Here is a 25,403-nt window from a genome sequence, read left to right as displayed (position 1 = left end):
TACCAGAACAGGCCATTCTAGAGATAGAAAAATAGTTGCACAGGTGTTGGGAGAGATGAAAAAGGGAGGTGTTAAAAGGAAACAAAAAATGTGTGCTTATGGTTTCTTTCTGTGATGGCTACCCAACTTTGTCAAATACTAAAAACCATTGCACTGTACACTTTAAATGGATAATTTATACGGTATCTGAATTGTATCTCAATAAAGTTGCTATTAAAAAAAAAAGAGGTAGGCCAGGACAAATATCTCTGGGAGCAATGTTGACATTGGTATGTGCATTTAAAGAAGCGACATTAAAATTCCAAACCCTTAAACAGCACTCTTAGATACTGAAATGCTTGTCACACAAGTATTAGTTTCTTGTCAGTTCCTATTTTAATCCATCACTTTTAGAGCAATCAATACAAATCAAGGAATTTCTCAAACAATCCATCTTTTATTCAAATAGAATCACATTTAACAATCAGGGTCATATGGCTTAAAAACATCTGACCCGGGTTTTGGACAAAGACCAACGAGATAGATAGTTTGTTGTCAGCAGCCTTTAAAATAATACACTTGATCCAGCACCAGAAAAACAGAAGGGACACAGGCTATTTCTTTCGTTGATTTTTTAGTAAATGTTAAACTTTATTAAATAATGTTATAAAACTGTTCAGTATATGATAAACTGCGTTAAAAGGTAGTGGCTATGAGAGCTGCCACACAACCCACCTCAGTCACTATACTGAATATTCTTGTTTATAGCATAAAATGAATTGAAGCTCCAGTCTCATCCCAGTGTATCACCTATGAACCCCCATACCCTTCCTTGCCCATCTCTTCCAGCGAATAGAAATCCCCATTTCTAAGAGAATCGCCCTTTTTTTCCATTACTGTGCTGCAGGAAGACCATGCTTTCAGGTTATCCAATATATATGGATTTTAGTCACAGAATCCTTTAACTAAGCCTTTGCCTAAAAAAAAAAAAAAAAAGAAAAGAAAACCAGTTCTTTTGCATGCCATTTATTTAAGATAATCCTCCTGCATCCCTGCTTCCCTACCCAGTCAGCGTGCTAACCTTATATAAACAAAGATAAGGGAGTGAGGTTAGAGGTCTTACTTTGTACCGAGCCTGAGATTTGAGGGCCACCACACATCCACTCTCAACTTACCTTCCCAGTTTCTGTTCTGCCATTCCATCGACCACCTTAAACTCTAGGTAAGACAGTCTACAGACCGGTCTCCAAAGTTATCTTGAGCTTCCTTTCCACTATGTTGTTGCTGGCATCATTTCCCATCCTTGGGAACACCACCTTCCTTTCATGGCCAGTGTTCATTACCTTCGTTCATTACCCAGCAAAAAAGCTCCCCTCCTTGTGTCCAGACCTTTTCTAATGCTCCCTACCTTCAGGAAGTAATGTGAACTCAGCAGCATGGCACAGCCAGCCATGCCAGACAATCGTCATGGCACTGAGAGCAAACACAGAGGACACAGGGCTAACCTAATCTCTCTTTAGAGAATTTAAGATCTGTCTGGGTAAGGCCTAGAAAGTGTTAAAAGATTACAGTAATCATTTGTTTAAAATATTCATCTGCTTCTAAATTAAAAATTTTAATGCAGTCAGTAAGGCATCTTTCCCATTGCCCCCAAGATCTCGTCTCTTTCTGCTGCTGTAGGCATAGATGGCTTCACTCCTTTCTGTCTTCTCTGGACCATGACAGAATTCTGCATGAAGGTATAAAAAGAAGAAGAAACCAAAATCAATCATATACTAAGTGCTCATCATTTGCCAGTAATTGGCCACCTCAAAAAGGAAATTCTAAAAATCAAGCGTAAAGAAGAGCCAAAAAACTAATTCTAGTACTTCAGATAATGTTTTCAAACTAACAATTAAACAGAAGTGATTATTCCCCTAAGAATACATTGATGCTAATTGGGAAGGGAATATACTTTTAAGTATAAGAGCACAAAAGTGTGGTCCATCAAGAGGCTCTACTAAGTAATTGCTATGTGAAAGCAACAGTTAATATAGAAAAGGGAAAGGAAGTAGCTGGATCCAGTGCTCAAAGAAACAGAAACCATATACCAGCATCTAAAAATGGCACCTTTTTACCAACCAAGGGTGGTGGTGGGAAAGGAGAAGGCAGAAACGGAAGCCTAAAATGGTTATGACAGAGCAAGCTATCCATTCTGTTCATCTCCAGGAGAACTAAAGTTATAACAAGGTTATTATTTTAGGGCTGCAGCTCTTAAATATGCATAGGAAGACCCACCTATAGGAGAACGGCATTCTTACAGCCTGGAGGAGGGAGGGGAAGCAGGGGGAGGGAGCCAATAAGAGCTCTCAAGGATCCTTCAGGACACACAAGAGGAGGGTCAAACAGTTAAGTTTCCCCAGTCATCACTACTCATCACTACGAAGGGATTGTGGGTACTGACTCAGTTTGGGCTTCAGTTTCAAGCCTAAGAGATGAGTTTTAACACAAAGCCAACCAAGTGAGGCTTACCCAAAATTTCCGGCAGTTTTTGTACTTCAAGAAGTAAGTGGAACACCTTTCCCTGTCATAGTTATTTTCATCCATACATCTGGTAGAAGCATCAGATTCCTTCAAGATGTAAGATAGGCATCATTTAAGAGAGTGGAATGGGATCTTAAAACCCCAAAACTCCAAACTTCTAAAGCCACTTCCCCCAAAGCATTCCCTTCAGTTTGTTTTAATGAATATATAATGAACAGAAACTGAATTATCTTTCCAACCATCCCAGCACTCCTTCTGCCCAGAGCAGACATCTTCCTTTTCATAGTCTGGGTCAGTTTTCTGAATATCTGATCATGGGAACTTGAGCTGGAGCAGTGACTGAGATCATTTATCCCAGTAAGCATTTAACAAAGAAGCTGAGGCAAGGTGCAGGGTGCTGAAAATCACTACTGCACAGGGAGAATCAAAACCCAGTCTCCTGACGCAGAGCGCAGCTGTCCTGCTTTTCCAAGTTCTCACTTTGACTTGACTGTTTGATGTTAAGCTGGTTTCAAGATCCTAAGTAAGTCACTAATAACTGGTCTACATCAAGGCAACTTAAATTAACACCACTCATCTAAATGTATTTTTGGCTATCTCTCCCTCCATTACATAAGTACATATACTATTATGTACGCAGTTTTAATAGATATCATTAATATGACTTCAAAACCTAAGTGAGCAACACAGGGCTGTGAGTTCAAAGGAAGGTAGGAGCCATTGGGGAATTAAAATTAAGCTGTCTAAACGGAAAGTAGATTGGATAACAAACTTCAAAGTGAAAAGTATGATTCTGAGAGGTCATCTAAAGGAAAGCTTTAAAGGGGTAGGTAATTTGCTTCACAGATCTAAGAAACACGGTCTATTTTACAGAGACTTAATAAAGCTGTTGAAAACAGATCTAACATATGAAACAAAGCTAAATTTCTATGACAAATATTTAACGAATGTGCATATTTGGAAAATGCATGTAGCTTCAGGGAAGAGCACAGTCTGATGACTGCATTTATTCCAGGGTGACAAAGCCACAAGTCTGTATTGCTAGTCATACCAAAGAAATGCCAATAAAACCTTATTACTACCGCAAAACATTTTGTGCATGAGATACCTTCGTAGAAACCTTCAGGCTTTAAATAGGCAAATTCTATGATACCCCTTATTGCAGCCAGGCTCTCTCAAGGACAAGATGAAATTATTGCCATCAACACATAAATTTCAGTGGCAGTTGAAAATATGCTGTGCAACTTTCTACTTTTGGACTAAACATTTTCCTTGGTGTTTACATATGTCTGTCTGATACTATAGCAGCAAGTAAATGCTTGCACATTATGTAAATGCAAACCTAGAAGGGATGGATCTTTGTTAGCTAAATTATCAATACCTAAAAAATGCTCTAGTGAAATAAGGATACACTGGCCAGGAATATTTTTTGAATAGAAATAACTTTATTCAAGAACTGCAGAAAACAGATGCCCACAAAAATAGAACAAGCCTGTTTTTCCAAGTTAATACTCATGAAAAGTGAAAGCAAACCACCTTACCAACAAGCAAGGGTTTATGTCAGGATCTCTCAGCCTCCGTGCTACCATGGGCATCCTAACAGTTTTCTTACTGCAGGCAGATGTTGGAGAAAAGAGTTACACAGTGAATGACAGAAAATAAATCAGTACATCTCATTAGAACCATGAGTACTTAAAAATTAATTTTGGTATAATGATTATCCAGTAAGGAATTTCATACATCCTCTATATTATGAGAATAAATATTTGGATGGGTTTTTCCTTTGCATTGCCATGGTGCCTCAGGCCACATTTAAATTCATCCACTGAAACTTGATTATAATGTCCAGGAAGATAGTTCAGCTATAATTAAGTTTTAGTTTATCTTTATTTCTAAATGTTAAACTATTAAGTATACTAACAAAACCTAAGAATATAGCATGCATTTTTTTTTTTTTTAGATTTATTTATTTGCAAGAGAGACAGCACGTGCACAAAAGCACAGTGGGGAGTACAGAGGGAGAAGGAAACAAGCAGATTCTCTGCTGAGTGGGAAGCTTGCTTGGGGGCTCAGGGGCTAGATCCCAGGACCCTGACATCATGACCTGAGTTGAAATGCTTAACTGATTGAGTCCCCCAGGTGCCCCAAATACAGCATGCATTCTAACGACTACTTCCTTATTATATATTTGATCATTATACAAAATAAGTGTGGAGTAATTGGTACAACCCAACTTTAGCAGAAACATTTTTTTACTAAACTTACAGTGTATACTCTGTAGCCAGCACCAGGGGTGGCCAATATACCAAAAAAACAAAAACAAAAACAAAAAACCCAACTTATGGCTTAGCTGGCATTCTAAAAAGCTAAAAAAGAAAAACTGAAACTTTACTTCTAGTGGCATCTTCTATTTAACTGATACATCCCTGGGTTAAAGGAAGTCACAGAGTGCTGGTCCATTCATCTTCCAACTCAAGTCTTACACATGCAACTCTGCAGAAGTCTTTATCAATTAAAGATTATCACAGTTCTCTAAGAGCCAACTAGTGATTCTAAGGCACACAGTACTCATATACGTCAACTATATTCCAGGATAACTGCTCTCTATAATGGAGTTTAACTGAAATTGGTATGTCTATTATCCTCAAGACATGTCATAGAAAGGAACTAAAAGAGAAAAATTAAAAAACAATAATCGACAAACTGTTACTGCCAAGTGATTTTTTTCATTTCAATATATCGGGATACTATTGATGAGACACCCACAAATATTTTTAAATGCTCTGCACTAAGTTTAAGGGGCTGAGTTAACTTGAACTCTTGAATCCTGTTCTAGCTTCATCATCTTCCACCTAAATTGGGGAAAACAAGCAATAATATGGTATGACCTACATAACACCATCCAATAAAAAACTGTGTCACTCTGTATAACCAGACAAAGGTCAGAATTTTTGTATGAAATGGTTTCTACTCTTCTTGCCGTAGATGACACCATCAAACAATATCAGTCATGTTTAAAGAAACAAGGCATATTCAGGAAAATCAATCAAACTCCTAAAAAGTGGAGGTATTTCCAATCAAGACTCACCTAGTAAAGAGACCAGGATGTCCAGGCGATTAATCGAGATTAATCTTTGCAAAGAAGGATGGAGAAAAGTTTAGTCATTCCAGGATCCTTCAACTTTCAGGAATCCTCCAAGTAATCCTAACATTTTATGATTTTTATTGAACAATACATGTGTATATCTAGCTAACAGAAACATCTAGGTAAAAGGGAAATTCAAGGTGCTATTCAATTATATCTAGAAGCTTCTTCCTCTCCTAAACACAATTCTTTTGGAGGCTTGACTTCTTACTAAGAGATGATGATACTAAGTAACTTACACCCTTCTTTTTTTCATCCATCCTATGATGTGAGCACACAGAACTCTGCTTAGCTGTTCCTATTCCTTATATATAATCTCAACAATGATCATTCACAGACAAAATCAGGTTGCGTGCCTTACATGAAAGTACACTTTCGCTGCATTGTTATTACCATCATCAGTCAAGAATTCTTTAAAAATAACATGTAGGTAGCATCACATATAGGCAAATCAGGTTTGCAGCACGAATTTATTCTGATTTCCTTTCCTTTCCCTTCCGGATTCTAAATACAGGTCAAAGAAATTCGGGTTTCTAAATGTCACCTTTGCACGAGAATCCTCACACCTCAACTGGAAATGAAGAGTCTTGAAATGTCAATTTACAGTGAGGGGAGGGGAGGGGCGAAAGGGAAGATCTGCTGGAGAGGACTTACCTGCTTACTTTCTGAAGGCACCAAACATATATTCTAGAGCTCTACTTGCAAAGGACAGCCAGAAAGAAAACCAAAGATCTGAGGGAGGGCCGCAAAAGCACGGCACATTTGAGGAATAACTCTAACATCTCTTCCAAAAGGCAAACTGCTTTAAAAAGTATGCCTTGAATTCCCATCCAGTTCACATCCCCACTCTCCAACTAGCTTTGAAAGGTAAGGGGAAGGGAACGTTATTGAACACGTCCATGCCCACATGCTGGTCCGAGCCATGGCAGGGTCTGTGGCTCTGCTAAAACGCAGATGCACCTAGCAGGAAGCTGCAACACGCCATGCGAGCACCTGAAGCCCCTAACCCACTGCGGGGGGCAGAAAGGCAGGGTCAGGAAGTCGGCACGGCCCGGCGGGGCGGGGTAGTCCGGGGAGAAACTGGAGCTGGGAGTCCGCGGCCTCGCTGTCCCCCGCGCTGCTGCCGGGCCGTCTAACGGTGGACAACCGGCACAGGTGAACACACCTTGCTTTGACCTTCAACGGAGCCGAGTGGGGCAAGGGGAGAGGGGCACGCGGGAAATTGGAAGTGGGGGTCGGCAGTTAGGTCCCACAGGCTGAGAAGCAGCGTGAAGGAAGAGCCAGGGGTGCCCAGGCAGGGCGAGGGTCACCTTCCTCGTCCCCAGCCCGAATAAGCCCGCGTCGTGGAGAGGAGCGGCGACAGGAAAGGGCCCGCGCTGGGGCGAGGCCTGGCTGCAGCGGCTCCACGCCGAAGAAGAGGACCCGGGCCCCGCGGTGGCCCAGGAGCACCCCTCTCTTCTCGCGTCCCCGCAGCCGCCGCGGAAGGAGGGGCGGGGGACCACTCACCTCGGGCGGCCGCCTCACCAGCGCCCAGGCCGTCTCCAGCTCCAAACACGTCAATGGCTCACGCAGCTGGACCTTAAGTAGCGCGCATCCCAACGTGCTGCCCCCGCTCCCCGGCGGCCGCCGGCCCAATCAGCGCGCGCCGCCGCCTGACTGACAGCCGTCCGGGGCCGTGCCGGGCGGGGGCGGGCGGGTCTCGCCCCGCCCCCAGCCGGCGGGAGGAGGGCCGAGGCGGGGGGAGTGGGCGGCGCCGAGCGCGCGGCCCCGCCCCTTTCCCCCGCCCCGCCGCGCCCCCCGCGCGGGGGCCCGCCTCTTAACACTTTGGTTTGACGGACGGCGCCGCGGCCCAATCGGCGGGCCCGTCCGCGGCGGCGGCGGCGCCTAGTGGCGGGCCCCGGGGCGGAGCGCGCGCGGGGGGCGGGCACAGCGGCAGGCGGGGACCGGGGGCGGGCCGGCGGGAGGCGGGGGCGGCGGCCGAGCAGGCCCGGGGAGGCGGCGGTGGGCGCGACGTCGGCGGCGGCGGCGGCGGCGGCGGCAGCGGCAGCTGCAAGTTGGGCTGCAGGGGCAGCGCATACACTACAATGGCTGCTGGAAAGAGGCGTAAGGAAACAATTTCCAGGCCCGCCGCGTCCAGCCCGAAATATGAGAAAAAAATTATTAGAAATTCCGCGGGCGGTGTAAAGGCGGCGGACGGGCCGGAGGGAGGATGTTAAAGCCCCGCGGTGAGTTCTCCCGGGGTCCGGGGCGGCGGAGAGGCGTTTAGCGGGAGAAATATCAGGGTTATTTAAATTATGGGACTAGCCGAGGGGGCAGAGGAGCAGCGGCGGCGGCAGGAGGAGGAAAAGTTTGTGCTACTCTCAGCCCCTGCTCAGGACCCCAGAGAGAAAAATAATAATAAAAAATAAAATAAAATAATTAAGCGGGGGTGCGAGGATTCCCGAAGTCGCTTCTGACAGGGCAGGGGGCGATGCGGCTGGAGACCCAAAGGTGAGGTCGGTGGGAAAAAAAAAAAACCCTTTATTCAGGGTCTGGAAAGTTTGAAAAGTTTTCCTCCTCCTCCTCCTCCTCCTCTCTGGTGCTGTGAATATTGTGACAGCGGCAGCGGCAGCAGCGAGAGCGGAAGACATTAGAGACCCGAAAAATAAGGGAAAAATTAATATAAATTCAGTTTTGAGAGTAAACTCTCCGCATTTTCCACCAAAACATCCCGGGGGAAGGTCGCTTCCCAAAGGGCCTGGCGGAAACCCGCAGTCGGCAATATTTGGGGGGCACTTTGAGTGACTTGGGGTAACTTTGCCCCTTTTTCAAAAGAGGTTTTTCTTTTTTGGAGAAATGAATTTGTTTTTGCCCTTTCCTCAGGTGGGCGAGTCGGGGTCGGGGTGCGGGGTCTGCGGGGAGGTGTGAGCCCTGGATGTGTGGCTGCGAGGGGGGGTAGGGGGAGGGGGTGCTAAATGAAAGCAGGAGATCTGCACAGAGCAGGGACAGCTTGTTGTCAGTATCATAAACAACCAAAATGGAGGGAGAACTCAGGCATATAACCAAATAAAAATTTTTTAAAAATCGCAAAAAATCCCTAAAAATCCGGGATGCTCCCCCTTTTCTCGCTAAAGGTAAAAGTATGAACCGCCTTTCCCCTGAAGTCCATTTTGACTTTGCAGGGACCAAGGAGTTAATATTTATTTATTTTTTAAAACTTTCGAAGGGCAAAAGCCTTTTATAACTCAACCGACAATGAGAAAACGTGAAAATCCGATGCAAGAGAAGGAGGGGGAGGGAGGGGGGAGGTGGTAGTGCAGAAACTGCTAAACTTATTGGTAATGTGGACTGATCTGAGATAAGATAAACACTATATTTGCTGTTTTATAACTCTCTTTTAATGATCTTTGTGGGGTGGGTTGTTTTTTTTTTTTTTTTTTTGGTGGAAAAAAATGTGATGCCATTTTCTTAATAGAGTTAATATGTGTGATTGGAAGAATAAACCTTTCCGGCTCTAGATTGCATTTTCGTCGCATTTATGTTTCAGGTTTTGTTAGTGGCTCCCTCCTTTCTTTAAACTGGGCTCTACAGAGGAGGGGTAGAGAGGTGATGTTGCACAGAGAGACTGGAGTGCAGGACTGGAGCACCTTTTGGGGAGGGGTGGGGAGTTGCTTGGTTTCTCCCTTCCTGACCCGTTTGCTTCACCTGTTCGTCCTCAGTAAAGAATATTAAGCTGAAGTTTTCTGGTTTTACGTATATAAAAGGATGGTGCCTCTTGCATCACATTGAAGTTAATGGGAAAGTGCTGCTGATGTTGGTTCCACGTGGGATATGGGACAGAGCAGGGCATTTTAAAGGGACAGCTTCTCTTTTCTTATGATTTTCATCACCTGCACAGAATCCCTGTCTGAGGACCAAAGGCAGAGGTGCTGGGAGGGTGTGGTGATGGAAGAGCCTTTTCTTTCCATTACTCAAGTGCACCCACCTTTAGGAGTGATGGAGGGAAAGGAGGGATAAACAGTCTCAACAGAAGATGGATATTGTGTAGATTAGTTTGTATCCAAGCTGTTCTTTTGTGTAACACGCCTCCCAGGAACTTTTCATGTTACGTTTCTTTGCTTTGGAAGCTGATTTTGGAAGGATTTGTGGAAAAATGGAAATAGTTTAAGGTGTGTGGTGTAATGGTATAGCATTATTGAACAGTTATGAATTCTGTGCAGTAAGATCAAAGAGCTGTGTATGCCCATAATGTGATTTTACAGCCATTTTGTAAAAGCTGTAAAATACCTAATATTCAATTTGGCTTAAGGTACATTGAGGACTTCTGGTTGAAAACTGCAGACAGAGTGGTGGAGATTCTTTTACCCTGTAAGCAGCAGGCATTTCTTTAAGGAGGAAAAAAAAGCACATACACCAACACCATGGAAAAGTTTACTTATACCCATCCTATACATGTGCTGTAACTCTGCTACTTTGAAATTAAAAGGTTTTAAAATCCTGAGACCTATCAGTTTGCATCTTTTAAGTTGAATTTATTTGTGTTATTTAACAGGAAATGTTTACTGATCATAAACTACTCTTGACTCTAATGGTTTACATTTTCACAGTATTTTCAAAATTTAAAATACGTCAATTGTTAGATGAATTCTGTTTAAGATTAAGGTTCATCTCAAGTAGAATTTACTTGTGTTCTGTTTCCCACAGGTATATGGAGTTCTGAAATAAATGCCTCTTTTCCTTTGTTTTTATGGGTTAGAGAAATGGATTTAAATTAGAGCTAGGTTTTTAGACGTCTTATATAGAATATTTTTTACTTCCCAAGCTGTACAAACAGATTATTGTTTTGAAGCCCATTGTATGTTAACATGTGTTCACAACTGAGCTCCTATCTGCACGCTTCTGTAAATACCTCCCTAACAGCATTACATTGGTGTAGTGTTTGAGTACATCATCCTGTGGTTTCTGATTTTGGAAGCAATTATAACTTTCTAAGAACTCTTTAAAAACTATTCCTATGAACCACTGTTAAATCAAAACTGATTGGAAAGTGATTAAACTATCAATGGGAAAGAGAAACTTCCCCTTCCCCAAAATAATCATCTGTCCAGAAGTTTCAGAATGCCATTAATATTTATAAAACCTTTGAAATTTCTCTTACATTTTTATTGTATTGTGGCTGAAGAAACTTATATTAACTATAAGTAGTCAGAATTAGCCTCTGTGTTTAAAATAAATGAGACTTTTGGATCTTGAATAGTTGCCACTTTGACAAACTAGATGCAACTATCAATAAATTCAGTTTCTGTAAAAGTGAAGGAAAAATATTTCTTCCAAGTACATTAGACCATTGAGTTATTTAGTCTGTTTGGACACTTAAAGTTATGATTAGTTTGTCAACCTAAATAAAAGTGCTGATATTGTGGTTTTTTCCCCCCTCTCTCACAAAGGGTGGTATAAAAGTTTCTTCGTGTTTGGGTTTTACACAACTAGCTACTTATGTGAATTAGAAAATGCACTGAGAGTGCACAAAGTATAAAATCTGTAATTCCTTAGAGAGTCTTATTTAGATAGGACACAGCACAATCTCTAATTTAAATTGGTTATGTTGAGCTTTTTTAATGTCTCAGATATACTGCCTATTGAACATAGCTTTTCTGAAGCTACTACTAAATTATACCAATTTACAGAAATAACACAAGGATATAGAATACTCAAAATCTTTATTTCAGTTAGCGAAGCCTCCTACTTTGAGATTCTTACTTGAAATTTATATGCCTAATTCTGCTATTCAAAATTCTATAAGGAGTTTAGCTGTTGTGGAAGATAATTTATAAATATGGGCTAATACTGATAAAATTCCCTATATGTATGATTATTATAATCAAAATATTTTAATAAGCAGACATCTTACAGCTAAATAAATTAGTGAATTTGCTTTTATCAGTATAGTTTAAAATTTTTAAGAGTACTCTTTGATTTTAATATCCTTTGATTTAATATCCCACAAAGGTGGGAATTTTTTCCTTCATTTTTAACATAATCCTGGTTGTTACTATACACATTTTGGTTGCATTCTGGAAATTTTCCTTTCTAAGGATTAAATTGTTGTTTGCTAAATGAAATGTAATGCTTCCCTGTCTTTGACATTTAAAAAGCCAGATAACTGAAACATATACCTATAGTCATCTTGTAAATTTTGTTTCAATGATCATTTGCCTCTTGAGCTGTGTAATCAAAATATTGACTCCTTCCAGGAATGTTTTAATATTTTTTATTTGGAATCTTGTTCTTTGGAAAATTAAGATATAAAAAAAATTACCTGTTACACAAACATTTATGTACACACACACACACACACACACACACACACACAAACCCAAGAAAAAAGTTTTACTGAATGAGTTTACTTACACTGCCTGGAATATTTGTTCTTTTTGATGTGTTTCCAAATGTATAAGGAATAAATATAAATTTTTTTTCTCTTTGTATTGATAACATCTTAGATTCTTTAGTTATTTGAGTAAGGGAAGAGTTTCAGAAGAAGGAAAAAGCAACTGAATGTATTCAACAAAATCCAAGATAGTGAATATGTTAAAGGTAAAAGGGCTATAAATTGTCCCTTGAGCTGTGTTTTAAATGTTTTAAGAACCTGATTAACACCTTTTCTGAAACATCAGATACTTTGAATGTATATCAGCCACTGTGAAAAAAACAAAAGGGGACCTTTAATTTCTTTAATTTTAACAGGAATTAATGTAGGCAGCATATTTAACCAATTAGTAAGTGTTTAGGTAGCCTTGTGAAAGTATTTACAAATAAGTTAAATGTGAAGGCAGGGTACATCAGATTGATAAACTGCAAAGTTAACTATGATTTTAGGATTCATGTGTGGGAATTCTTTTCCATTTTATAATAAGATCACTTGGGAGGTAACTAATTTTTACTTTTTGCATTTATTTCAATGCCTAATTTTTTTTGAAATGCCTGAACCTGACATCTGTTGTATTACTACTTCTCATTTATAACAGGACAACTTTGATATTTCATTAGCAAATTTAATTTTCAAGCTTAATTAAGAGAAATTAAATGAAAATGTTTAGGTCATAATATTTTATAAAAGTATTGGTGTATACTTATTAACATTTGATGTTGTAAGAAATATACATGTATGAAAGCCTTCTAGAAATTATAACAGAGGCATAAGTTGATTTTTACTTTTAAATCACTTGGCCTGCTGTCCAGTGGTTTGCATTCTATTCAGTTTGTACACCTGTCCCTGCCTCCACTTTCCAGAGTGATATTGACAAGGATAGAGTGTTGGGGAATTACCAAGGGTGCTTTGGTATTTTTGTTTTCTGTATGTTTGGTATTTTTGTTTTCTGTATGTATTATTGTTTGTTGTCCTTGAGGTGTTAGGGCTTTTGCTTTTTTTTTTTTTTTTTCAATGTTTATCAGAAAACAGAAATCCAGTTTTATAAAACAATTTCTTATTTTAAAAAAGTGAAGTGGTGTGATATTGCATTAAAATTGTTAGTGTTTAAAAGTCCCAGGATGTCTTGTAAACAGAGTTACTGCAGGATCATGGTATTAAAACTAACCACAGTGTGTGTTGGGAATTTGAGATGACTGCCTAAAAGATGTGTGTGCATATGTAAAATGAGTGAAATTAGGCAATTAGGTCCTAGGTTAATAGGATAAGCAATTTGCTTGAAATGTTTCCTTGCATTATTTTTTAAGTGAAATTTTTTCCTAACCCAAAAACAGAAAATCTAGAACTATGAAGGTGTTGGAAAGTCTTTTTGATGCCTTTTAAAAACAAGAGTTTAAATAATGAAAGTGTGTAATGGGAACATAAGAATGAACTAAAATGTCCAAAATTAATGGGAAAGAAGTAGGGAGATGAAAATTTTTGAATAAAATAAAAGTCATGGTAAATTGAAAAATTAACCTATGTGAATCAAGAATAACTAACTACAAAGCAAAAATGATAAATTTACCCCCCAGAAGGGGAGAGATAATTGGGGGTATCTATAGGATAGTATTTCTGATACAAATTGCTGACTTTTGATAGCCTTTTAAAAATAGATTCTCCAAAGCCTTTCCTCCATATCTTCTTAGCTTATGAATTAAACTAAATTAAATTCTAAGAATAATTTGTCATGGTTATTTGCAATTCTTTATTTTTAAGTAAGGAAAATTATTTTTTGCTATGTTTAAATGATTTTAGAGATTATTTTAAATGTGTACCTAAGTGAAGTGTTCTGAAAAACCTTAGAAAATATTGAAAATTATTTTCTTCATTCTTCATCAGAAAGTTTAAAGCTTTCTCTTAGGTTAGTGAAATAGATTTTAAAAACTTAGTCTAAGAACAGGGTACTTTGTGGACTTTTTTAGGGCCATTTCAATCATTTTCTACAGACTTAATAACATTTGAAAAGCTTTTCACAAGGTAATGATAAGAACATTAAGCATAGTTCTTAATTTTTGGAATGTTTTTAAGTGTATGCTGACAGTAAAAGGAAAATTTTCTTCTCTATTTATTAATTAGCAATTGATTTTCTGAAGGAGGATCTAGACTTATTATAGTGTTATGTTCCAGTGTAGAGGTTTTCTTTGGTATGAGAAAATATTTTGAGGGTAGAGGAGGCATCTTTTCCTAAAGGACGACCCAATTCCCCATAGATTGTGAATGATGATCTGCCCTTGGCAGAGTCTTGAACTCTTCCTTTTTTGAGAATGAGAGACTCATTTTAGACTTGTAACTATCAAATATTTGAATGATTGTCTCAAGCCAATATTGAAATTGTACATGTGCATATTGATTACTTATAACCTATCTTTTGGTTTTTGAATATGAGAATATTAATTCTCAGATTAAATGCTACAGCCAAAGGGCTGCCATCAGGTTTTTAAATATATTCTATCATTTTAATTTGTATTTAGACTTTAGAGCCTTTAATTTTGAGAAACATTTTTAGAGACTGTTAAACTAGAAATCAACCAGATAATGAGGGATTTAGTTCCTTTGGCTAAAAGGCAAAATAAAAATATGTTTTAATCAGTTTTGTTAACTTGAAGGTATATTAGTAAAAAGTTGATCGAATTGTTCTCCATCAGGAGAATTTTAAGAAACCGAACCTGGAAGATTAAGGTAGTTCAAACGTTCAGGCTAAAAATAATACAAGTTGAATTTTAGTCTGTTACATTTTCTCAGTAATTTGATTTTATTTTCTTGTATTGTCTTAAAGCTGGAATTACATAGAGCCCACATCACTTTTCATCATGCCCTAAAAGAGTTAGAATAACAGGGTTGTTGTTTTTTTAAAATCAACTTTAGTAAATGAAATGAAAATACAATTTTATTTAAGAGTATATTACCTTTTCTAAGCTTTTTGCATTTCCTAAATATAATTTCTATAACTGTTCCATCCCAAAGAAGAGATATTAGCTCCTTTACTTTCAATTGAATTTGTTCTAAATTTGCAGTTTATGAGAGTTGTCTCTTTATATAGCTGAATAGGATCCATTATAACCTTAAATATTACCAGTATATCTGATTATAAACTCCATCTCAAACATGAATTTACTTTCCTTGTATTTCTAAACTTATTTTTAAAGTAAATCTGATAAAATGTTTTTCATGTGTTTTTCTAATTTGTTACGGAGTTCATTTAATTGTATAGAGTTTCAACCTTTGTTATGTTACTTTTCTAATATTAGTAGTAGTTTATCTGCAAATTACTATTCAGATGCTTAGCGTTTCAGCTCTAAAATAGAATTAGATCTAAAAGAAAATAGGTTAATTTTATCAAGAGTGGTGGAAGCAGCTCTAGTAGTTCTTATTTGGAAGAGTTTAAAGTGTTTGAAAGAAGGAAGGTGCCTGCAAATACAGGCACTCTTTGAACAGCATTTGGTGATATTTTATCCTTCTCTTTTAATGCTTCATAAAATTTGAGCATCTTCAGAGCTCCTGTCTTATAAACAAATAACTGATTTAACTATGCCTTGTGTAAAGTGTATGTATCAGGCTTAACTTTTAAGGTAATTTGCTTTAGTTTCTTTTTAAGGAAAAAATAGAAGACAAATATTCCTTAGCAATAATTTGGCACACATACATTTTAAAAGGTTAATACATGTAAAATACATCATCATAAATCAAAATGAAAGTAACTATCAAGTAACAGATTTAATTAGACATAGAATGAAGGTTATAAATATTTGGATAACTTGATGTACTGCTAAAATTAGGGAATTTTAATTGAAAGTTGTTTTTGTACCTGAATTTATTTTTATATGCCTAGAAGTTTGTAAACAAGGTGAATACATATAATTGACAGTTTGTAGAAGTTTATAAATGTCTATCTTTTGACACAGTGTATTTTTTCAAATACAGGCACAAAACTACTTAGAGAATTAAAATATTCGATTATTGTAGTTTTTTTTGAAGGAAGAATGGTGACAAGTGGGTTAGAACTGTTTTTATCTATGTCACTTGAATATCCACTGTAGTTGAAATTTTTAATCATTAAGCATATAAGATTCTTAGGGATATTTTAGTTCATTTTAAGTAGCATTACAGATGTTTTCCTTAAAAGTTTCTTTTTGGATGTTATAATTAAGACAATCACTTTAAATCTTCAACTGCTTTTATTTAATAGCAGTTTTGTTCCCAAGATCAGATTATTCTTAAAAGAAGTTTCTACCTTGAAGCACTTTTAATTATAGCTCAAGTAATCTTTTTAAATATGCACGAGGCTACTCTTGTTTCTTGAGGTAGGCATTTATCGCTATGAACTTCCCTCTTAGAACTGCTTTTGCTGCATCCCATAAATTTTGGTAGGTTACATTTCCATTTTCATTTGTCTCTTTTATTTCTCTTTTGATTTCTTTGACCGGTAGGTTGTGCAGTAGCATGTTGCTTAATCTCCACGTGTTTGTGAATTTTCCAGTTTTCTTCATGTAATTAATTTCTAATTTCATACCACTGTGGTTGGAAAAGATGCCTGATATGATTTTAATCACCTTACGACATTTTTTTTTGTGGTCTAACATATGATATATCTTGGAAAATGTACATGTGCACTTGAGAAGAGTGTGTATTCTGTTGTTTTTGGTGGAATGTTCTGTGAATATCTGTTAAGTCCGTCTGATCTAATGTATCATTTTTAAGGCCAATGTTAATTTACAGATTTTCTGTCTGGATTATCTATCCGTTGATGTTAGTGAGGTATTAAAATCCCCCACTGTTGTATTGCTGTTTATTTCTTCCTTTATGTCTGTTAATATTTGTTTTACATATTTAGGTGCTCCTATTTTGGGTGCATAAATATTTACAAATGCTATATCTTCTTGTTCAAATGAACAGCCTAAATTTATACCTCAAGGAACTAGAAAAAGAACAAACGAAGCCCAGAGTTAGTAGAAGGGAGGAAATAACATATATTAAAGCAGAAATAAATGAAATAGAGACTAACTAGACTAAAAAGACAACAGGAAAGATCAATGAAACTAAGAGCTGATTCTTTGAAAAGATAAAATTGACAAGCCATTAGCTAGACTCACCAAGAAAAAAAGAGAGAGGACTCAGATAAAATCAGAAGTGAAAAAAGGAGATGTTAAAACTGATACCACAGGAATACAAAAGATCATGAGAGACTACCATGAACAGTTGTTATACACCAACAAATTGGATAACTTGAGAATAAAACAGATAAATTCCTGAAACTTACAGACCTCAAAACTGATTCATGATGAAATAGAAAATCTGAACAGATCCATTACTAACAGACCAATTACTCGTAAGGGGATTGAGTCACTAATCAAAAATTTTCCAGCAAACAAAAGTCCAGGACCAGATGGCTTCACTGGTGAATTCTACCAGTCAAGGAAGAATTAATACTACTCTTTCTCAAACTCTTCCAAAAAATAGAAGAGGGGGAAATTCTTTCAAACTCACTTTATGAAGCCAGCATTACCCTGATACCAAAACCAAATAGGATGCCATAAGAAAAGAAAATTACAGGCTAATATCCTTGATGAACATAATATAAAAATGTCCAACAAAATATTAGCAAACTGACTTCAATAATACATTAAAAGAATGACATATACCATGATCAAGTGGGATTTATTCCAGGGAGGTAAGAATAGCTCAATAGCCACAAATCAGTCAATAATCATATTAACAAAATGAAGGATAAAAGTCATACAGTCATCTCAGTAGATGCAGAAAAAGCATATGAAAAAATTCAACATCCATTTATGATAAAAACTCTCAGCAGAGTGGATATAGAGGTAACACGCTTCAACATAATAAAAGCCATGTAGGACAAGCCCACAGCTAATATCATACTCAATGGTGAAAAACTGAAAACTTTTCCTCTAAGATCAGGAATAAGATAAGGATGCCTGTTCTTGCCACTTTTATGCAGCATAGTATTGAAAGTTTTAGCCAGACAGATTAGGCAAGAAGAAGAAATAAAAGACATCTAAATGTGAAAGGAAGAAGTAAAACCGTCCACTATTTGCAGCTGATGTGATGTGTGTGTGTGTGTGTGTGTGTGTGTACGTATGTATGTGGAAACCCAAAAGATTGCATCAAAAAGCTGTTAAATTTAATAATGAAATTCAGTGAAGGTTCAGGTTATAAAATCAATATATAGAAATCTGTTGCATTTCTATACGTTAATAATGACCTATCAAAAAGAAAAAACATTACCATTTACAATTGCATTAAAAAGAATACCTAGGAATAAATTTAACCAAGGAGGTGAAAGACCTTTATTTTGAAAACTAGAAAATATGAAAAAAAAAAAAAAAGAAAACTAGAAAATATGAAATAAATTAAAGAAGATACAAATAAATGGAAAGATATTCCATGCTCATGGATTAGAAAAGTTAATATCATTCAAATGTGCATATTACCCAAAGTAATCTATATGCAGTACACTCTCTATCAAAATTCCAATGGTATTTCTCACAGAAATGGAACAAACCTAAAATTTGTGTGGAACCACAAAAGACAGCAGATAGCTGAAACAATCTTGAGAAGAACAAAACTAGAGACATCACATTCCCTGATTTCAAGCTATATTACAAAGCTATAGTAGTCAAAACAGTATGATGTTGGCATAAACACATACACATAGATCAATGGAAAAGAATAGAGACCCCAGAAATAAACCCACATATATAGCCAATTAATTTATGACAGAGAGAGGAGCCAAGAATATACAATGAGGAAAGGACACTCTTCAATAAATGGTACTGGAAAAATTGGGCAGCCACATGCAAAAGAATGAAACTGGACCACTACCTTTTACCACATACAAAGATTAAGTAAAAATCAGTTAAAGTCTTGAACGTAAGATCTGAAACCATAACATTAGAAGAAATCATAGGCAGTAAGCTCCTTGACGTAGGTCTTTGGTGATGATTTTTAAAATATAATATTAATAGCAGCAATGGCCACGATAGCCAAACTGTGGAAGGAGCCTCGGTGTCCAACGAAAGATGAATGGATAAAGAAGATGTGGTTTATGTATACAATGGAATATTACTCAACTATTAGAAATGACAAATACCCACCATTTGCTTCAACGTGGATGGAACTGGAGGGTATTATGCTGAGTGAAGTAAGTCAGTCGGAGAAGGACAAACATTATATGTTCTCATTCATTTGGGGAATATAAATAATAGTGAAAGGGAATATAAGGGAAGGGAGAAGAAATGTGTGGGAAATATCAGAAAGGGAGACAGAACGTAAAGACTGCTAACTCTGGGAAACGAACTAGGGGTGGTAGAAGGGGAGGAGGGCGGGGGTGGGAGTGAATGGGTGACGGGCACTGGGGGTTATTCTGTATGTTAGTAAATTGAACACCAATAAAAAATAAATTAAAAAAAAATAAAAGCAACAGGATAAAAATAAACAAGTGGTACTACATCAAACTAAAAAGCTTGTTTACATCAACAAAATGAAAAAACAACCTACTGAATTGAAGGAAATATTTGCAATCATTTATCTGATAAAGTACTATTGTCCAAAATATATAAACACATACAACTCATTTGTAAAAAACAAACAAACAAAAAAAAAACAGACAATTCAAGTTAAAAAAATGATGAGAGGATCTGAATAGACATTTTTGCGGAGAAGATACCCTGATGGCCAGCAGACACATGGAAAGATGCTCAGCATCAATCGTCATCAGAGAAATGCAAATCAAAATTACCATGAGCTAATCACCTCACACCTGTTAGGGTGGCTATTTCAAAGGCTAGAAATAACAAGTTTTGGCAACGTTGTGGAGAAAAGAGAACCCTGTGCACTGTCGGTGCAAATGTAAATTGGTACAGACACTGTGGAAAATAGTGTGGAGGTTCCTTAAAAAATTAAAAATAGAACTATCCTATGATCCTGCAATTCCACCTCTGGATATTTATCCAAAGAAAATGAAAACACAGTAACTTGAAAGGATATGTGCACCCCTGTCTGTATTCATTGTAGCATTATTTATAATAACCAGGATATGGGAACAAAGTGCCTATGGATAGATACATGGATAAAATGTAGTATTTGTGTAGAATATGTAATATATAATTATATATTATTATAAAATCAAATTAATATAATGTATGTTGTATATAATGGAATATTACTGAATCATAAAAAAGAATGAATCTCACCACTTGTGACCATTTGGATGGACTTTGAAGTTATTATGCTAACTGAAGTAAGAGAAAGACAAATACCCTATGATCTCTCTTACATGTGGGAAATTAAAAACAAGAACAAAGCCAAGGACCCATATATGAAGAACAGATTGGTAGTTACCAGAGGCAGGGAGTGAGGTGAGGGAGGGAGAAGTAGGTGAACTGTTTTTGTTTTTAGCTTAAATAAATTTTGGGGGGAAAAGCCACCCCCCAAACAACAATAACAAAAGTGTGTGTGTTTGTGCACACATACATATACACACACACACTTGAGATATAATGGCTCTACTTAAACACTGAGTATGATATGGTGCTTAAATTTAATCCTACTCAGTTTACCTTTTATCTGTGCAGAAGAGGAAGAGAAAGTTTGTTTTGAGAAAACTGCAATCGATCACATTCAGGGGCTGACTCAGAAGAGCTTTTCTAAAATTCAGGATACCTCTGCCAGAATTAAAAGGAATTTCTTAATTAAAACCAAAATACCCGTGTATCTACGAAGTGTTTTCATAATCAGATTCCAGACACACTTGTGAGGCTGCATTGGCCATTCAGGCAGTCTGCCGGCCACCCGTAGCTCTCAGTGCTGCCACCCTGTGTATGGCACTGCCTCTGTGCCGTACGTACTACTTTTCCTGTGCTTTGTATCAAGCGATCATGTCCTGAACCACTTCTGAAAAATAAGCATCCATATTACTATAAATTTTAAAGACGTTTTAGTATCCTCTGCTTCTGTGTCTAAGGCTGTACTAAGCTCGATGTTTGAAATGACACAGTTCAGAAGGATAGTATTCAGCTGCCAAAAAAGGAAATTTGGGAATTTTTAAAGGTAAACACCTTTATCTGGTCCATCACTTACTTCACTAAAATAAGGTGAGATTGTACTAGTATTTTTAAGATAGCTTGGAACTGATCAAATAAGAAAGCAGAGGTTTTGATCCTTTAAAAAATGAGAGCTATTCTAAGATTTTTTTTTGTTTTAGCCAAGTTTTAGTTAAAAGTTCTTCCTACTAAAAGCAAAACCAAAATGAGCACAAAAAAGAGACTGTTTCTGTTTAAAAGAAAAAGAAACTTAACTTGATTGGTTAAATTATTCCCTGAATCATTAGCCAACATGACTTTTAAATTATATCACCCAAAATATTTTGAGTATTAATGCCATGCGTCCGTTATAAAGGACTTTGGCTGGATAACAGTCTTTGTGCTCTTACCTACAGTCTCTCATTTCATTCTTAACCACAGTGTTGTGAGATAGGAAGTGCAGGTATTACGTGTATGCAAGGAGCACTCGTGATTTCAGAAACTGAAATTCTGTGATTTTGTGTAAGTAAGTCTTTAGAATGGACAGACCATGTAAGCTAGTTATTGATACATCAGTTTGCTAGTGTAAACCTAAATTTTATCCAGGTTGGAATTTATGTATTTATTTAAAAACAATTTGTAAAAAGAAAACTTTCAGTCATAACGTTGATACTAACTCAAGTTAGAAAGTACTGTATGTCTATTTATTTATTAAGCCATGTATTAGGAATTGGAGGGAAATTATAAATTTGCTAAGTTAAAGGAGATTTTTTAAAATATAAATCCAAACTTTGTTTTATAGGATTTAATGATCTCACTAGGGGTAGTTTTATCAGTTTTTGCTTTAAAACGCATTTATGGCAAAGCACTCCAGCTTCAGAATAATGAGTGTCTCTTTTTGAATTTTTGAGTGGTTTTAGCTAAGTAAACAATGTCATTCTTTATTGTGACAATTAAAAATAGTGTTTTGTTGATTTCAGATATTGGGCTTTTGAGATAGAAATGTCACTGATGATCTTACCACTCTGGAGAATTGAAAGAATTTAATGCAGTATATGGTATCATTCCAAGTTCTCCAAAATTCCAAGTTAAGCTCCAGATCCCTATTTTAGTAATTCATGCACTTACCTCCACAGATTTAGGGAATCTAGAGACACACCCCGCATTTGACTGTGTCCATGTTTTTTACTTTGGCTGGTCCCTGCAAAGCTTTTCTCACATACCTCTCCACATCTTACCTGCCCAGTAAGTCCCATCTCAAACCATCTTCTTTTTGATGTTTCTTTATTCTCCAAATGGGAGCCAGAAGTATTTCCTCACCCTATTAGGGTACTTATATTTGCCTTCTACCTTTTTCTTGCCTTTCTTTTATGCTTTGTGGGTGATAGGTTAATTATGAAAGAGAACACAAAGCAGTATATCTTAAAATGGGAAACAAATGGTCCAGACAGTAAAAATTATAGGTATTCCAGGAGGAAGAGGTGGAACTTGAGGTGGGCTTTGAACAAGTGTGAGTTAAGAATGGGCAGAAAGCAGGGAGGGCCTTCAGGTGAATGGTTTCCCCAGAAGTGAGGAGGCAGAAATGTGCTTGTTGTCCTGGGCCACCGGGAATACCAGTCTGACTGGGTAGGATGGTTTGTTGGGGGCAGTATAAGGTGAGACTAGCAAGGTATGCAGAGGCCTGACTGGGAGCAGCCTTGATTGCCATCCCAAGGAGTTCCCACTCTACACTGTGGAAGGCACTGTAGCTTTTTGAGCAGGGGAGGATGAGTTAGGAAAGTAAAGTCAACTCAGAATCCAGAGTAAGTGGAGTTCTTGGTTATGTGACGAAAATTACAGAAATGTTACTGTCATCCGGTAACACTGAAGCAGTGGTCCACTGCTGTGCACGTGACTCAGCAGCTTATCACTGCTAGTCCCTCCCTCACTGGCAAGTTCTAGATGTACATTCTCAAGGGACTCTTTTGCCCAAATGGAAAGCTGGCATCTCAAACTCTCAACATCTCTAAACTAGCAGTTCAGATTTCAGTAGTTTATTAACGGCCCTACCCTTCCTCCAGGCCCCTGGCCACCTCTCCTACATTCAGTTGGAACTTCAGACGTAGGTCTAGTACTTCCATTGCAGAGCCATAAAACGGGGTGGACATACAGAGGAAGAAGGAGTTTGATACCAGGTTATTCTCTCCACAGAGGAGGTGGTCCTAGGGCAGCGAGCGGAAGGGGAGAACTAAGAATAAGGGAGGGGTGACCTTTCTGGACATGTGGCACACCCTGTGCCCTCACCTGTGACTAGAGTCTCCCGTGTCAGGGGTGAACAGAAAGATGGTAGATGACGCTGGAAAGGGAGACTGGGACCAGCATGTCGCAGAGCTTGAATGCCACACCGAAGGGTGTTTATGCTGTTGCAAATGAGACCTCCCAAGGTTCACAGTTGGGTCCTTAGTGATACAGAGCCAGTCTTTTGGCTGTGTATCTGTTCCTCATTCCTTTGTTCAGTCTCTTCCTCACTGATTCTTAGCCCTCAGACCTTGTTCCCCCATCCTCGCACCCAGTGACCCGGCCACGGAGAAGACTGGGGCCATCAGCACAGTCTCCCCTTTGCCTCTTGCTCTTCCAGAATAGTGGGCAACAATTCTGTGGGTAGGACTAAGCTTCAGAGGAGCCTGGGGAGTCTGCCTAGGGAGGCTGGGCATAATGGCCTTGTGAGGCATGTATGAGTTGGCTAGAGCCAACTGGATTACTCCCATTCTGGTATTTCCCATCTCTTCCTGTCCACCTGCGACCACCTGCAAAGTATGCTCCAGTCTCCCCCTGTCAGAGGCAAAATATTGTAGATCTTTGCCTTCATCCCCCCACCATGTGTCTTATCTTGCTTTCCGTAAGTGCCAAACTCACTGAGAGGTCTCCATCCAGTCTCTGTTTCCTTCATCTCTTTCTGTTTACACGATCCTGCCCCAGTATTTTGAGTCTGAAGAGAACATCCATATCCCATCAGTTGTAGCATCTTTCCATTTTGTTCCCACTGGCTTTTCTGCAGGACTTGACAGGTTTCTGAAAACTCCTTCCTCTCCTGCTCTTCTGGCCTTGCTGCTCCTGCTCTAACATGTCCAGTGTACTTTCCTCTGATGAGGCCCATTCTTTTTTTTTTTTTTTTTTTTTTTTAGATTTTATTTATTTATTCATGAGAGGCACAGAGAGAGGCAGAGACACAGGCAGAGGGAGAAGCAGGCTCCATGCAGGGAGCCTGATGCGGGACTCGATCCCGGGACTCCAGGATCACGCCCTGAGTGGAAGGCAGGCGCTAAACAGCTGAGCCACCCAGGGATCCCCCGAGGCCCATTCTCCTAACATTTCGGCATTTCCTAGGTGCGCTTCTCCTCTCAGCATACACTACACCATTCCTGAGCACCGGTTTCCACTCGCACCGTACCTTTGCCTGGCAGCTTTGTACTAAGAAAGCCTCAGTCTCTGCCCCCCTTCCTGGGCCTCCATGACTGTGTTTCTGTTTCCACAAATATCTCCAGACCTGTGTCCAGGACACCTTTCTTCACATCTCCTGGTCAGAGGACTTTACAGAGGGCCTCCCTTGGGCCGGGTACTATGCCAGATGCTAAGCCAGATGGGACAAAAGAGACAGATAGTAGACACAGTTCTCTCAGCTCGTGGCAGGTGGTATGAAGGAAATAATACGAGGATGAAGAGTTGGGGGACTGGGGGAGAAGGGACCTTTAGAGACAGTGCTCAGAGAAGACATGTTGTTAAAGGAACCTTTGTGTAGAGGCCCAAATAATAAAAGGGAGCAAACCAGGAACAACCTGGGAGGGGCACTTCCAGAGAGGACCCTGACAGAGGAGCCCAGCCAGGCAGAGGCAGAGAGGTAGGGGGTGAGGTCAGAGAGCCACTCTGCAGGACTGTCTTGTGCCCTCTTTGGGGACAGCTGGCCCACACAGTGCTTAGAATTCCTCTGAGTACTGCATGGGTTGCCGTTTGCCAGCTGGTTAACACCTCGGGCCTCATTCTCATTCATGACTATTTTCCATGTAACCAGAGGGCCCGGGATGCAGTGAAGTCATCCCCTCCCTGGCATCTTTGAGAGTGCAGCTCTCTGGAACTAGTGACTTCCAGTTCACACCTTCCTCGCCTCCTCCCTCTGTTCCTCCTCTGGAACTTGGTTGCTGGGTATGTCCCAGAGCAAGGTTCCCAGCCTGCCTAGCTCTTGGTTGGGGTGACACTTCTGTGCTTGCACAGCCTATTCCATTCCTTG

At 38.8% G+C, this 25,403-nt stretch overlaps 2 protein-coding genes across 5 annotated transcripts in view; one reads left to right on the top strand and one right to left on the bottom strand.

Annotated features, from left to right (window-relative positions):
* Positions 1–416: 416 nt before the first annotated feature.
* Positions 417–7,279, bottom strand: CHCHD7 (coiled-coil-helix-coiled-coil-helix domain containing 7). Its single transcript, XM_025477775.3, has 5 exons — positions 7,154–7,279; positions 5,591–5,634; positions 4,044–4,113; positions 2,491–2,589; positions 417–1,708 (listed from the first exon to the last, which is right to left on the bottom strand). Exons 3-5 carry the CDS (start codon positions 4,095–4,097, stop codon positions 1,604–1,606), a joined length of 258 nt encoding a protein of 85 aa, XP_025333560.1. The 5' UTR covers positions 4,098–4,113; positions 5,591–5,634; positions 7,154–7,279; the 3' UTR covers positions 417–1,603.
* A 368-nt stretch (positions 7,280–7,647) lies between these two features.
* The window catches only part of PLAG1 (PLAG1 zinc finger), a 50,911-nt gene continuing 33,155 nt past the window's right edge, over positions 7,648–25,403 (top strand). For all 4 annotated transcript variants that reach the window (XM_025477771.3, XM_025477769.3, XM_035708388.2 and 1 more), the window contains exon 1: positions 7,648–7,872. The gene's annotated coding sequence lies outside the window, so the exon portion shown is untranslated. The remainder of the gene's footprint in view (positions 7,873–25,403) is intronic.

This window comes from Canis lupus, chromosome 29 (genome assembly GCF_003254725.2).
Source record: "Canis lupus dingo isolate Sandy chromosome 29, ASM325472v2, whole genome shotgun sequence".
Classification (NCBI taxonomy): Eukaryota; Metazoa; Chordata; class Mammalia; order Carnivora; family Canidae; genus Canis; species Canis lupus.
Note: the sequence above shows the minus strand (reverse complement) of the source record. Positions and strands in the feature narration are given on the sequence as shown.

Coding starts and splice junctions, on each gene's coding strand:
- CHCHD7 (XM_025477775.3), bottom strand. CDS start 4,097: ATGCCCATGGTAGCACGGAGGCTGAGAGATCCTGACATAAACCCTTGC. Junction 2,590..4,043: donor ACATAAACCCTTGCTTGTTG/GTAAGGTGGTTT, acceptor TACATCTTGAAG/GAATCTGATGCTTCTACCAG. Junction 1,709..2,490: donor AAAACTGCCGGAAATTTTGG/GTAAGCCTCACT, acceptor ACCTTCATGCAG/AATTCTGTCATGGTCCAGAG.